This window comes from Podarcis tiliguerta (assembly GCF_965153285.1).
Source record: "Podarcis tiliguerta genome assembly, chromosome: 9".
NCBI classification, from domain to species: domain Eukaryota; kingdom Metazoa; phylum Chordata; class Lepidosauria; order Squamata; family Lacertidae; genus Podarcis; species Podarcis tiliguerta.
In genome coordinates this window covers 37,781,619-37,795,176 of record NC_139542.1, presented here as the reverse complement: position 1 = coordinate 37,795,176, position 13,558 = coordinate 37,781,619, and the positions used below count along the sequence as shown (strand labels likewise).

Here is a 13,558-nt window from a genome sequence, read left to right as displayed (position 1 = left end):
GGATTAAAGCTTCTCTTAGCCATCATTCACTTGGCTGTCTTGATCATGTCACTCTCAGGCTCAGTTCCCCATCTGTAAAATGAGATTCAGCAGGAGTTTCAGAAATGGCTGAAAACAGGTTTTGTAAAGCACTTTTAATAGACAAAACTATTAAATTAATAATAATAGAAACAGGCACGTGCATTCTTAATAAAGAAGCTGAGCTGATGCTAATGGTGGTTTGGGATCTCTGATTAATGTAAAGTTATCAAAGCATATTTAAACCATTCATTCTGCTTTTCTTCCTTTGCACTAGGAGCTCTGCTGCAGGCCTTTGTTTAGAGTCATTCCAGGGAACTCTATATAGCCCTTTTAATAATATTGTTATGGTTTTTGATATTACCCACACTCCACCCCAAAAAACCTGTTGTTTTACCAGCATTTCTGTGATGAATCATAGTTAAGGTTCAAAAGACAATATGAGCCGTGATCAACATTTGCACAGAATGGCCTGATGCTTTGCCTGGGCTTATTGAGACTCATCAACATAGCACTAAACCAGGGGTCAGCAAACTTTGTCAGCAGGGGGCTGGACCACTGTCCCTCAGACCTTGTGAGGGGCCGGACTATATTTTGAAGAAGAAGAAAATGAACAAATTCCTATGCCCCACAAATAACCTAGAGATGCATTTTAAATAAGAGCACACATTCTACTCATGTAAAACACCAGGCAGGCCCCATAAATGGCTGGGGAAGCCCAGCCAGATGGGCGGGGTATAAATAATAAATTATTATTATTATTATTATTATTATTATTATTATTATTATTATTATTATTATTAAAAATAACCCAGAGATGCATTTTAAGTAAAAACACTCATGTTTTTCAAGCTCATGTAAAAACACGCTGATTCCCAGACCATCTGCAGGCTGGATTTAGAAGGCGATTGGGCTGGATCCGGCCCCCAGGCCTTAGTTTGCCTACCCATGCACTAAGCCATGGTTTACTGTTGCACTAACTCTGCCTTTGTGAAACATATTTTTTCCAAACCAATTATGTATTGTAACTGTTTCATTGTTGTTAAGTAACATTGCAGTTTATGAAGCTACATAAACAGCATTGTGTTCTTTTGCAGGCCTTGGAGAGCGAATTTGTTTCCTGCCAGCTCCACCAGTGGATTGATCTGATTTTTGGCTACAAACAGCAAGGGCCTGAGGCTGTCAGATCTCTAAACGTGTTCTACTATTTGACCTATGAAGGAGCTGTCAATCTCAATTCAATAACTGACCCAGTACTGAGAGAGGTAAGCTTGTTAATGTCTGGGAGAATATAGCATCACAAAGAACTCTGTTCTTACATTAGTAGTCATACAATAAATGTATGTGTGTTATGATAACAAAACTACATTGGTTTAAACTTACTAACGTGCAGTTTGTTTGGGTCTTTCTTGCCTTATGATTTTCAAAGCAGACGTTAGAACATTAGAATTACAATTATCTAACAAAACAGATTGCAAAATAAGTTTAGCTTATTGATATCTGTGATGATTAGATTGTTTATCTTTTATATCACCCCTGCAAGTTACCAGGGAGGCAGTTTTGCAGTTTTGCATTGCTCACCTAGTCCTATTTGGCTTCTTTCCTACCCTCCCTGTTGCTGAGTTAGGCAACCACCATAGTGCTTTATATTGCTTCCAGGGTGCAGAGTGCTGATGCAGCTGCTCCTGCTGTTTTTCCATCTCAAGCTAGCAAGCAAGTAGACGGTCACCATAGCATGGTTTCATGGAAGCGTAATGGTAACTGCATGTACATTATCTCTCTGTTAGCCCAATTAGAGCCCAAGCCTTCTTAGCAGAAGTTTCTGTCAAGGACTCAGAGAAAACAGTGCCAGGGTAACTGCTGGTCCCAGATTTTAACATCTGAGAAAGACACTACTGTATGATCGTAACATCTTCTTTTAAAGCTGCTCTTAGAAACAACCCTCCCTTCCAATGCTTCTTAAGTTAAAATCTAAAAAGCAGTTTGGAGGATTTGGAACGACAGCTATTCAAAGAGTAGCAAGTGCTCTTAAACCACATTCGGAAGTATCAAAAGCTTAATCCATATCCTTACATCGTTCAGGATTGTGGCTTTTGCTTTTAAAATCTTAGCTATATAAATTAGTAGTTTAGCTTTACTAGATATTTAAAGTAGTGGCATATCTTGGTACAGATGTTTAATACAACGGTAAGTAAAGTAAAATAAAATACTTCTAAATGTTCCTGTCAGGTTTCACATTGTGGGCTTTTAGGGAAAAGCCTAAAGTGCTTCAGATGGATACAGTTTTTAAATCAAAGAATGAATATTAATATTATTATTATTTATTAAATTTGTGTACTGAACTTCAACCATAGATTTCATGGCAGTTCACAACATAAAAATACAAGGTAAAAGCATAAAATGCACAACAAAAACAAGTGCAAAAAAACCTCACAAACCAATAACCCTGTCCCCCAGACACATTTAAAAGGGTATAGGATGTTACCCAGTCAGGTGTATAATGAAGGCCCCAATTGAACCTCTGTGGGGAGAACATTCCACAAACTGAGCCATGTTTCCAACCTTCAGACTCCTGTAGAGGAGGCACATGAAGAAGGGCCTCAGATTATCATTGTAGGGTCTGGGTAGGTTCCTATGGAGATAGGTGATCCTTGAGGTATTGAAGTTCTGAGCCATTTAAGGTTTTATAAATCAAAACCAGCACTTTGAATTGGGCCCAGAAACTAATTGGCAGCCAGTGCAGTCGAACCAGGATTGGTGTAATATGCTCAGACTGTCTTGCCTGATGGCCAAATTTTGCATCAGCTGAAGTTTACAAACTGTCTTCAGAGGAAGCCCTACATATAATGTGTTGCAGTTATCTAACCTAGAGGTTACCAGAGCATAGGAAACAGTAGTTAGACTACCCCTGTTCCAGATGGGTACACAGCTGGGCCACCAGCCAAAGCTGATGAAAGGCACTCTACACCACTGAGGCCAGCTGAGCCTCAAGCAACAGCAAAGATCCAGCAGTACCCCCAAGCTACATACCTGCTCATTCAAAGGAAGTGTAACCCCATCAAGAATAGGCACCTCCCATTCATCTGGTCTAGGGAACCGCCCACAAATAGTTCCTCAGTCTTACCTGGATTGAGCTTCAGTTTGTTGGTTTCGCATCTAGTCCATTGCCGAGGCAAGACAGTGGTCCAGCACTTCTACTGCCACACCTGCAGATGTAAAGGAGAAGTAGAGCTCTGTTTCATCAGCTTATTGCTGACAATGTATTCCAGACCTCTGGATAACTCCACTCAGCAGTTTCATGAAGATGCTAAACAGCATAGGGGATAAAATAGAACCCTGAGGAAGCCCACATTGAAGGCTCCATGGGGCCAAAGAACACGCCCCTAGCAACACCCTCTGGAAGATTAGCAACTGGCTGGTAGTTACTTTTATTTTATGAGACCAGGGAGGATTGATTGAGGACTGGTTTTACCACTGCCTCCTTCAAGCAAGCAGGGATCACCCCCTCTTGCAAGGAGGCATTTATCACCTCCCTGGCCCAGCCAGATGTTCCCTCCCTGCTAGTCATTATCAGCCAAGAGGGGCTCAAGTGGTCATCGTCCTGATGGATCCAAGCACAATGTCCACATCCTTGAGCCTTGGTAATTGAAACACATCCAACACAACAGGACTAAGTGCTCTGGACACCCCTTGAGATTAATTTGCTGTAGCAGCGGAGTCAAAATCCTGGTGGATGTCCTCATTGTGCTTTGCAAACAAGTCACAGCAAGCTGCTGTCAGTTCCACCACCTCCTTCAGGCCAGATTGTAAGAGGCCCTGCACTGCCCTGAAAAGCTCTGCCGGAATGCATAGTAAGGATGCAGGGGAGGCAGCAGAGTATGCTTTCGTTGCTTCTTTCACTGCCACTCGGCGACTGATGTCAATATCCCCCACTTTCAGATCACCTTCTTCCTGCCCAGTTGAATAAACAAGGTCCAGAGATTGGCCTGCCACATGTGCTGGTGACATGTTGGGACAGACTCATGGTTTTCATGGCAGCCATGAAGTCCTGAGCCACCCCAAAGTCCGTTGCCTCGGCATGGATGTTGAAGTCCCCCAAAACCAGCAGTCTAGGAGTGCACAACCCAGCCTCCAAGCCCAGCTCTGTCAGCTCAGGCAGGAAGACTGCTAGGCAGCGAGAGGGGTGGTAAACCATCAAAATCCCTAACTGTTGCAATTGCCCAGTGTCAGGACCACACACTACAATGGATAAAGAGCTTGGCTGTAAACCCTGTTATGAACAGCTCCATCTCTTTGCCACCATTTTGTGGCTGGTAGGTCTCAATGATTTTCAGCACTCTCGGGGGGTGGGGTGGGCTTGGTGATAGAAATATTTTAAACCCCTGGTCAAGTGAAACTTGATGTAATCACATCCAGTGTTTCCATGTCTCTTGCAAGCAGGAGCTAGTTAACTGGAATGAAATAGGGAGATGCTAAAAGTGTTGTTGACATTCCATCATGCATTACATTTATGGGTTGCTATTGGGCAGACATGTGGGGGAGACATCGGTTCATGGCAGTCGTGTATATATCTAGTTAGGTCCTTAGAAGCAAAGATATAATCATTCAGGCTGTGTCTAAATTTGTGTTTTTGGCAAAAAGGAAAAGGGGCATACAATTTTTTTGCCGAGAAGTACCGGATGCTAAAAACCAACACATTATTTCTCACTATGATGATTTCCCAAATAGTTAACACATGTGGCAAACTAGCATCAGTATGATTTCTGAATAAAAGGATTTTATTACCTACTTTACTATTTCCATGATGTGATCAGCATAACAGCCTGCAGCACATTAAACTTTTATGTAATTTTTAATTGTCCCAAAACAGCTGTATTGCCAATAAAACTGAGAGGCAAGCTCGCTTGTGCTTTGGCCTAAAACAAGGGTTTATTAGCCAAAATAAATAAATAAAAAAGATTAGAAATCTATTCCGAAATGTTGTGAGACATCTTAAATAAAGACTTCAACCTTTTGTTGTTCTGCTGAAATTGTGTTATGTTCCCTGGCTTTCCCACACAAGAGCATGGGGGTTGTATTTACTCTCTTGTATTTTAATTCCTTCCCATGTTCTGCAGGATAGATCAGGAAAAGGGTGAAAAGGAGCATTAGAAAGGTCAGGACTGCAATGATAGAAGAGATTATGAGCGGAAGCAGACTCTAAGATGCTTCAGGGTTAGGTCACAAATTATCCCTTACAAATAATCTCCAGCAATAAAAACCAAGCATAGTCTTCATAATTGTTTGAATCCACCCTGTATCCACATGCAGCAACAATGGGTGGAGAGATTTTTCAGAACAAATGTCCCTGAAAGGAGCTTCATGTGTTCCAGATCTTTAACCACATATGGCACATTTGAATGTAGTGGCCAGTGGTTGTCGTTCAGGTGTGCATCTTTAAGAGAGTCAGTGTTTTAAAAAACCATACTAAGCAATGATAAAAGAAGAAAGTAGATAATGAAGAAGAAAGGTTTTGCTAATTTATTCTAGATTACACATTTCCTTTTCCGAGCTGTTTTTCTTAAAATTAGATTTTATTCTAAAATTAAAACTGCAAGAATTCTTGTTTTTTAAATCTAAGAACTTTTCTGGTGTATGTTTAGGAGTGATTATACACACACATCCGTGGCTAAATATGCATACTCGAAATTAACCTCCCAATAGCTAACATGCTAAAAAGTAGAATCTTATATCCTTCTCCCTTATTTTCCATGGCTACAGTGTAAAATGCATGTGTGTGTGTATATATATATTTAAAAATTGTGACATCAGTTCTGATGTATTATACCTTGAAGATTCCAAGAAGAATTGGGTACCACCTCAACCCAAGGTGAATTATTCTGCTTTTAGTTATGAGTGAAGGTAAAAGTAATATGAAATCTGATTGTGTGCATATCTCTCTGTAATCATACTGATATGCATGTGATAAATTGCCAATCCATGTGATAAATGAATTTGTCATGCACCTCTGACAGGCTCATCATCCCTCTGTCTGTTAATCCATCTCCTCAAGGACTTACTCTCACATTCCAAAATTCAGAGCAGCTTCCTTTGACCACTATCTTTCCCACAGCAAATAAGCTTACCAATGGAAGCTCCATCCTTTTTTCGAAGCTATTAGTTAGAAATCACAGCACAGATAAAATCTATACTTTAACTTTCAGTACCCCAAACTACCCTTACAGCACAATCCTGTGTTTATCTACTCAGCTCAATGGGGCTTAGTCCCAAGTGTCAGCATAGGTTTCCGGACTTTGTTTCCTTGAGAATATTTGCTGACTTCCCTAAACAGTTTCAGATTTTCCTATTGTGTGATATTAGGGCCTCAGAGAACAATTATAACTGAACACAGTTTTTAAAAAGTCATATTCAAGTCACTATCAATTAATCAACAAGGTTGTGCCTTTTTAAAAATAATAATAATAATAATAATATCTTTATTGTCATTGCCCCCTTCGGGGACAACGAAATTACTTGGCTGCTCCATAAAAACACTAATTAAAAGAAATATAGTAAAATACATAAAACACCAATTAAAAAAATATAGTAAAATACAGCAAAGGAGATTTGATGACTTTCAAAGTCCGGGCTTCCCATTCAGGGCCGAGATCGCTCTGGAGAAGAAGCTGTTCTTAAGACGGCTTGTTCTTGTCTTCATCGTCCTGTATCTCCGTCCCGACGGCAAGAGCTCGAAGAGACAGTGACCAGGATGCGATGGATCTTTTACTATGTCCAGTGCCTTCCTATGGCACCTTGTGGCGTAAATCCGCTCTAAGGTGGAGAGTGGGCAGCCAACAATGCTCTCTGCTGCCTTCACAACCCTGTGCAACCCCATCCTGTCCTGGGTAGTACAGCTTCCGTACCACACACATAAGCCATAAGTAAGCACGCTCTCAATGGCACAGTGATAGAAGGCAAGCAGCAGTTTCTGCGGAAGATGGTTTTTCCTTAGTATTCTCAAAAAATACAGTCTCTGCTGCGCCTTCTTCACAAGCCCCCTTGTGTTGACACTCCAGGACAGATCCTCTTGTAACTCAATGCCCAAAAATCTGAACGTTGTTACCCTCTCCACACAGACCCCATCAATCAAAAGTGGCTGGACATTGCTCTTCTGTCTCCTAAAGTCCACCACAAGTTCCTTTGTCTTCCTTGTATTTATGAGCAAGTTGTTAGCTCTGCACCACTCTGTCAGCCGCTCCACCTCATCTCTATAATCCATTTCACCCTCCCTTTCAGAGATGAGCCAAAAAGTGATGTAGTGCATTTTAAAAAGAGATGGTATAACTCATCTCCTGGAATGCATAGTGTACAATCGTTCATTTATGCATGGGCTTTCCAAATTCAAACAGAAGGCAGTAATAAATATATAAGTAAAATAATATAATGACAGAAACAGACACTTCCAAGCAAATCTCACTGCTTTATATGGTAACAGGAAATTTTGTTCAAATAATAATTATTTTCTCTCGGTATGATAGAAAGCCCTGTATAATATAAATGCCAAGGCAAGTTAATCTCATTATTATTATTATTATTATTATTATTGAGAACAAGAAAAAATAGGTTAATTTATGCATCTGAATTGCAGTTTTGAAATCCATTTATTGCTTTTTGAAATCCATTTATTGCTTTTTCACTTTTCTGTAGGCAATTCTATGTAGATTGGTAAAGTCCAGTTTTAAACACATGATTAGCAGATTTATCAACACAAGAAGAAATCTGAAAGGTCTCTTGTGTTGCATTCAGACATACAGATAGCTGAAAATACTAGTTCAGACACGCTGAGATGCACCTCTTTGTGGCATATATCCTAAACATCTTTCTAATACTAATATAGAACTATGTAGATACCTAAGAGGAGGCTATAAGTAATCAGAAATGGCCTGCTTTTTAAATGGCTTTATTTATTCATTGAAATATTTATAATCCACACTTTACCTGAAGGTCCCAAAGTGGTCCACAATAAACAATAAAACCATACTGAAGAATAAATAACTTAAAACATCATAATAAATGTCAGTAGCATTCACAGATAAAACAGCAGAAAGTGAAACGAAACATTCTAAGGTTACCATGCATATCATTTATAGTCTGGGGTGATCCTAAATCCATCTTTGTTGTTTAGACCCTGGTGACATCAGTGGCTAGGAATACTTTTTTTCCAGCTTCAGCCAGTAAAACAACCATGGCTGTTTCTGAACCAGGATAGTTCAGAAACCTGGTTAACACCAGGTTGGATGACTACAATGTGCTATATATGAGACTGTCCTGGATGTTGGTTTGGAACTAGTACAATAAGCAATGGCTTGAGCGCTCATTGGAGCAGGATATAGCCATCATATTATGCCACTGCTGGGAGAATTGCATTGGCTGTCAGTTAGCTACCAAGCTAAGTTCAAGGTGCTGGTTTAAATATGTAAAGTCCTATGCAGCTTGGTACAAGACCCCTGAAAGATTGTCTCACCCACTGTATGATCACTGCTTTCTTCAGTAGGTGATTTCCATACAAAACAAAAATTGGATCTTTAGTGTGGCAGCCTTTGGAATTCTAATTGCATATTAGACAGGCACCATTGCTTTTGCCTTTTTGATGCCAACTAAAGACCATCCCATGGACTGCAAGAAGATCAAATCTATCCATTCTGAAGGAAATCAGCCGTGAGTGCTTACTGGAGGGACAGATCGTGAAGCTGAGGCTCCAATACTTTGGCCACCTCATGAGAAGAGAAGGCTCCCTGGAAAAGACCCTGATGTTGGGAAAGGTGGAGGGCACAAGGAGAAGGGGACGACAAAGGTTCAAAAACCTTGAAGAATCCCAGTCCTTGTGGATCAGATATGATGGAAATGAACATCTAGAGCTCTGCGTAGCTACTACCTCACTTCCTGTTTTCCATTCCTCTGAAGCTCTGACATATATTGAGCCTGAGCATTTTCCAAAATTGGTTATTTCATACAGGCCAGCATTTGAATGATGGACTTTTTTTCCACCAGCATCAGCAATGTTTAGTTTACCCCAGTTTAATGACAGCAGTAGCAAGTCTGCTATCCTATCAGATAGAAAGTATGTTTGACTTCCCAGTCCTTTTCATCCATGGTGGGAGCCAGGTATTTCAGCTCTAAATCAGATGAAGACAGCTGAGCTAGTGAATCTTTCAGGAAATCTAAACACATTTGTATTTATAGCCTAGTCTTAACAGTCGCTAAATACTTTTAAATTATCAGCAGGTCTTGTTTACATGCAGATGGAGTACAACCTTTGATGCATGTCTTAGAAATTCAGTAAAGTGATTACAGGACGCTGCAGCAAAGGAGTATATTTCAAATGTGTGAATAAAATAACTGAATACTACATTTATGCACAATTCGAAAGTGTTGTAGAAACAAATATGTTGGAAGACTCACTAGCCAGAAGTGTGTTGCCCAGATGGTTTGCTTGACACAGCACACAGCACAGAAACTGTGAAAAGCTAAATAAATGTTAAGGATTAGTCTGTTTTTAATTGAAAACCTGCATTTAAAATACCATAAAACTGTGCCAGATTTTTTATTTTTTTAAAAGAACATATCAAAACCAAATACATTGTTTTCATGGCCACCTGGCGTTTAGCTTGTCAACAGTTCTGGGCACTGGGCTGTGATCTCTTTCTCTGAAGCTTAGTGAAAAACAGACCCACTGCAAGATGGTAATATATTCAGGGGTGTGTTTTGGGGTTCCTTTTTTTTTTTTTTAAGGAGAACCTGCTTCATACTTCACCATGAATTAATTTTGTTTGGATAAGGATCCTCTGAGGAAAGGGTATTCTGCTTGTATCTATTACCAGTTAAAGTTTTAAAAGCAAACTCCATTTAGTGAGGAAAAATCTTTGTTCTCAAGTACTAACTGTGTATTGTTTTAAATGGTGATTTAATGACAATATCAGCATTTGATGTTTCTCTTTAAGCAACACCATTTTTATATAAATAAGAACAAAGTAGTGTGATAATTTCTTTGGCACAACTTGTGCTTACCGTGAGAAACGAAACTTGGTTGGCTCTGGCATGAGAGCAAGCATAAGAATTACCTTCTTATCAGTAAATTCAAAGGTCCATTTAATTTAACAATCTGGGATAGAGAACTAGACATAAGGGGAAAAAACACAACTGCTGTCCAAACCGACAGCCATTTGTTGAGCTATCCCTTTGCTCTCCATAATGTCTAGTTACTAGTAGAACTTAACTCAGGACCTGGTATCATTATGCTGAGCGCTTTTCTGCCCTGCTATCCAACATTGTTAACCGTGAAATGTGGCAGTACAGCCTGAATGATATTCTCATACTGTGTGAAAATAAGTGTGATGGTTCCTAATCTCATAATGAAATCTGCGCCATCCCCAAAGTATCTGCACTCTTGCATGCATTACATTCAGTCATTCTTCCTTCAAGTTTCTTTGAATTCCTTTGGCATTTTCTCTTAAGTCTCTTTGAAGTATTTTGCAGGCCTATTTTTCTTGTTCCACTTTATCTGCTTATTTCCAGTAGCTAGAGATTTAGGTGTTCTCAATGAGCACATCAGTGTTCCAGACAGAGATACTGTTTGAAATTATCCATGAACCCAGTGCCTCTGAACATTATTGAGTGACATTTGTTTCTGTAGGTTGTGTCTGCTCTGACTAACTGGTTTATTTCAGATTGGCAGCTGGGATTACAATGTAGTAGATGGACAGTTTGCATGAATTGGAGATTGCACTGAAGCTGCACTAGGCCTCAGTTTAATATGCCTGGAATGTACAGATTCAGATTAGAGCAAGTTGCATGACTCTGAAGGGGGAAATAAATCCTTGTTTTCACAAACTGTAATTACTTTTCTGTTTTAACTCACTGGCTGTAATGTAATTGCCCACAACAGCTATTCTTATAATTAGACTGGACAAAGTAGGTTTTCATACACCATTTTCCCCTTCTCACATAAAGTTTATTTTTTACGTATAATGGAGTTCTGGAGACCCGATGATTATGCTTTAAAAAGTTTTACCTTCCCCCCCTTGCCTTCTGAAGTTTCCTCTTCCCACACACACACACTCCATCGAAAGAGCACCTTGGGAGAAGTAGTGGCACCCCAAAATAATATCCAGTCAGAATTCTACAACCAAATAAAAATGACAACATAGAGCCCTGTTAGTTTCTGCACATAATCTTTGATAATTGACATATTGCAGATGAAAATATATTATTGTTAGGTTTTCCAAGTAGTTCAAGATATGAGCATAAGACTTTCAGAGCTGCGTTTATTTTCCTGCCCAACCTAATTTCCATTCTCTACTGATGGGTACCTGATGCATAAGTAAAAAAATGACTTGCAGGAAACAAATCACATCCAGAGTGACTTTGGCCTTTGGTACTTGCCATCCTGCCCGCTAGTATTAGAAAAGCTAGGCTTCTGTTATCCACAGTTGATAACAGTTGATATTTGTTTCTACAACTTCAAAACATTTAACATCAACTGTATTTTTGGTAAAAGTATACTTACTGTTTTTACCAGATTATCTGTCTGTCTTTATTATGAGGAGAAGCAAACACTCTTCATCAGACAGCATATACAACAGCCAAGAAAGACATGAGGCAAAATGTGCACCAGCTTTCTGTGCATCCGACTTTGAATCCAGCCCATTATTCCTTTAAAAACAACAATTCAATATTTACTTCTTTTCTTCCAAAAGAAACTTTTGCCATATATAGATCAAAATATCTATATAACTAAGTAGCTTTGTGGGAGCAGAATAAATTCCATTTGCACAACAGGACTTCTCCCCAAACGTGTCCCCTAAATCTGTTCTTGGGAACAGATTTGAAGTCAACATGGAGCACAAGCATGAGGAGTGGGGAAGACAACTCATGAGCAACTTTTACTCATTCCTTCCCCAGAGTTCTGATATTCTGGTGGAAGAATGGTCCTGCAAATTGGGGGGTGGGCAGTATCCCACACAGCCCTAAATATGCCATTCAACTACACCATTTGAATGGAAAGTCGGTCTTCCCTGTTGCGGTCAAGCAGCATGCGACTGAAAGGAAAGGAATAGCTAGAAATCACTGATTATTTTCAAAGCCAAGAGCCATAATTATGCTGAACGTAAGTGGTGTATGAACCAAAGGTATGGGGAAACCATTTATTCGATGTGTGTCCTTGCAACACCAAAATGTTCCACTCAATTCCTCCCCACCCCCCCAGCATGTGCCTCATGCCATCAGCTCTAGTGTGGTGTAAACTGCTTGCTGGGTTTAAATCTCAGCCAGAAAGGATGTTCACTGAGTGATTTTAGGCTCAGTGCTTTATCTCACTCTAACCTACCATGCAGATATTGTTGTGAGGATAAAACTAGACATAAGGAGCTCTGAATCATGGGAAGATAGCGGGTCAAACTTTAAATACATAAATAATAATTCACCATATTTGATTGGCAGAAGCACATGTTAGTTTCAGATGCTTGTAGCTTGAGAGTATTACAACATTCACAATGTTGTATAGAAAATTGGCATCTTTTAGATGGACTCTGCTGAATCCTGCATAGATATAAATCCATCTAATATATGCAAGATGATCCAAGAAACATACCTGTGTGATATTGTATGATTGTTAAAAAGTAGCTTTAAGCAACTTCCTTAGTATTAACGAGTTTTGTTAAATCACAATATTGTAATGCTTGCAATCACTGCATTTGAGATTGCTTTAATCACTCTCATTATTTTCGCTAAAACTGTAGGCAATTCCATTCTTTTTTTCTCATTTTGTCTTCCACTTCTCCCTCTACCTCCTTCCCATTCCGTTTTATAGTCCTTTTCAGACATAAACACGGAGGGGAAGCAATTTTGATTTCGTTTCTGAGTGGTGCTGCAAAGAAAAGTAACAAACATCTGTTTTTGCCATAACTGCATCCATATGTTCAAACTCTCTAATACGCGTCTCCTGGAGAAATTTACAACCCTATTTGGTGGGCACTGCATACTATTGAATTAACTTTTTTTCACAGTTAAAAGAGAGAAGAGTTTAATTTATGCCAGGGCTCAAAAAAGCTCAGCCCAATCGCTTGTTTATAATAGGAGAGCTAAAGCTTGGAACATGTAAAGTGATTTTAAAAAATGCTTTTGAGCATGTGCAGAGTTCCTTTGCCTCCTCATTGAGCAATTGAATCCTGTTCCCACATGTTTAGTATTAAGTAGCAGGCTTCCAGGGCAGATGGTATGACTCCCAAACAGCCTGGGTCTCCCACATCTCCTCAGAAACTGAGTACTGGAATATATAATATGTTCAGAGACTGGAACTACGCATTAAATTAAAAACTAAAACGCTGCCAAGGAAAGTCTACATTTCTCTTGCCTCTTTATTACTGCCAGAGAGTAGAGAAAGCAGAGAAGTAATTCCACACACCTGGTAACCAGTTGCGTATGTGTGTGTATATACACAATCAGTACAAGTGATCAATAATCATTTGTTCATTACACATTAACATATTTTTCGGCTTAACAT

General features: G+C 39.5%; 1 protein-coding gene across 5 annotated transcripts in view; it reads left to right on the top strand.

The window, feature by feature from the left end:
- The window catches only part of LRBA (LPS responsive beige-like anchor protein), a 350,444-nt gene that overhangs the window by 299,224 nt on the left and 37,662 nt on the right, over positions 1–13,558 (top strand). For all 5 annotated transcript variants that reach the window (XM_083456976.1, XM_083456977.1, XM_083456975.1 and 2 more), the window contains exon 48: positions 1,116–1,283. In XM_083456976.1, the coding sequence (XP_083313102.1) occupies positions 1,116–1,283 (168 nt within the window). The remainder of the gene's footprint in view (positions 1–1,115; positions 1,284–13,558) is intronic.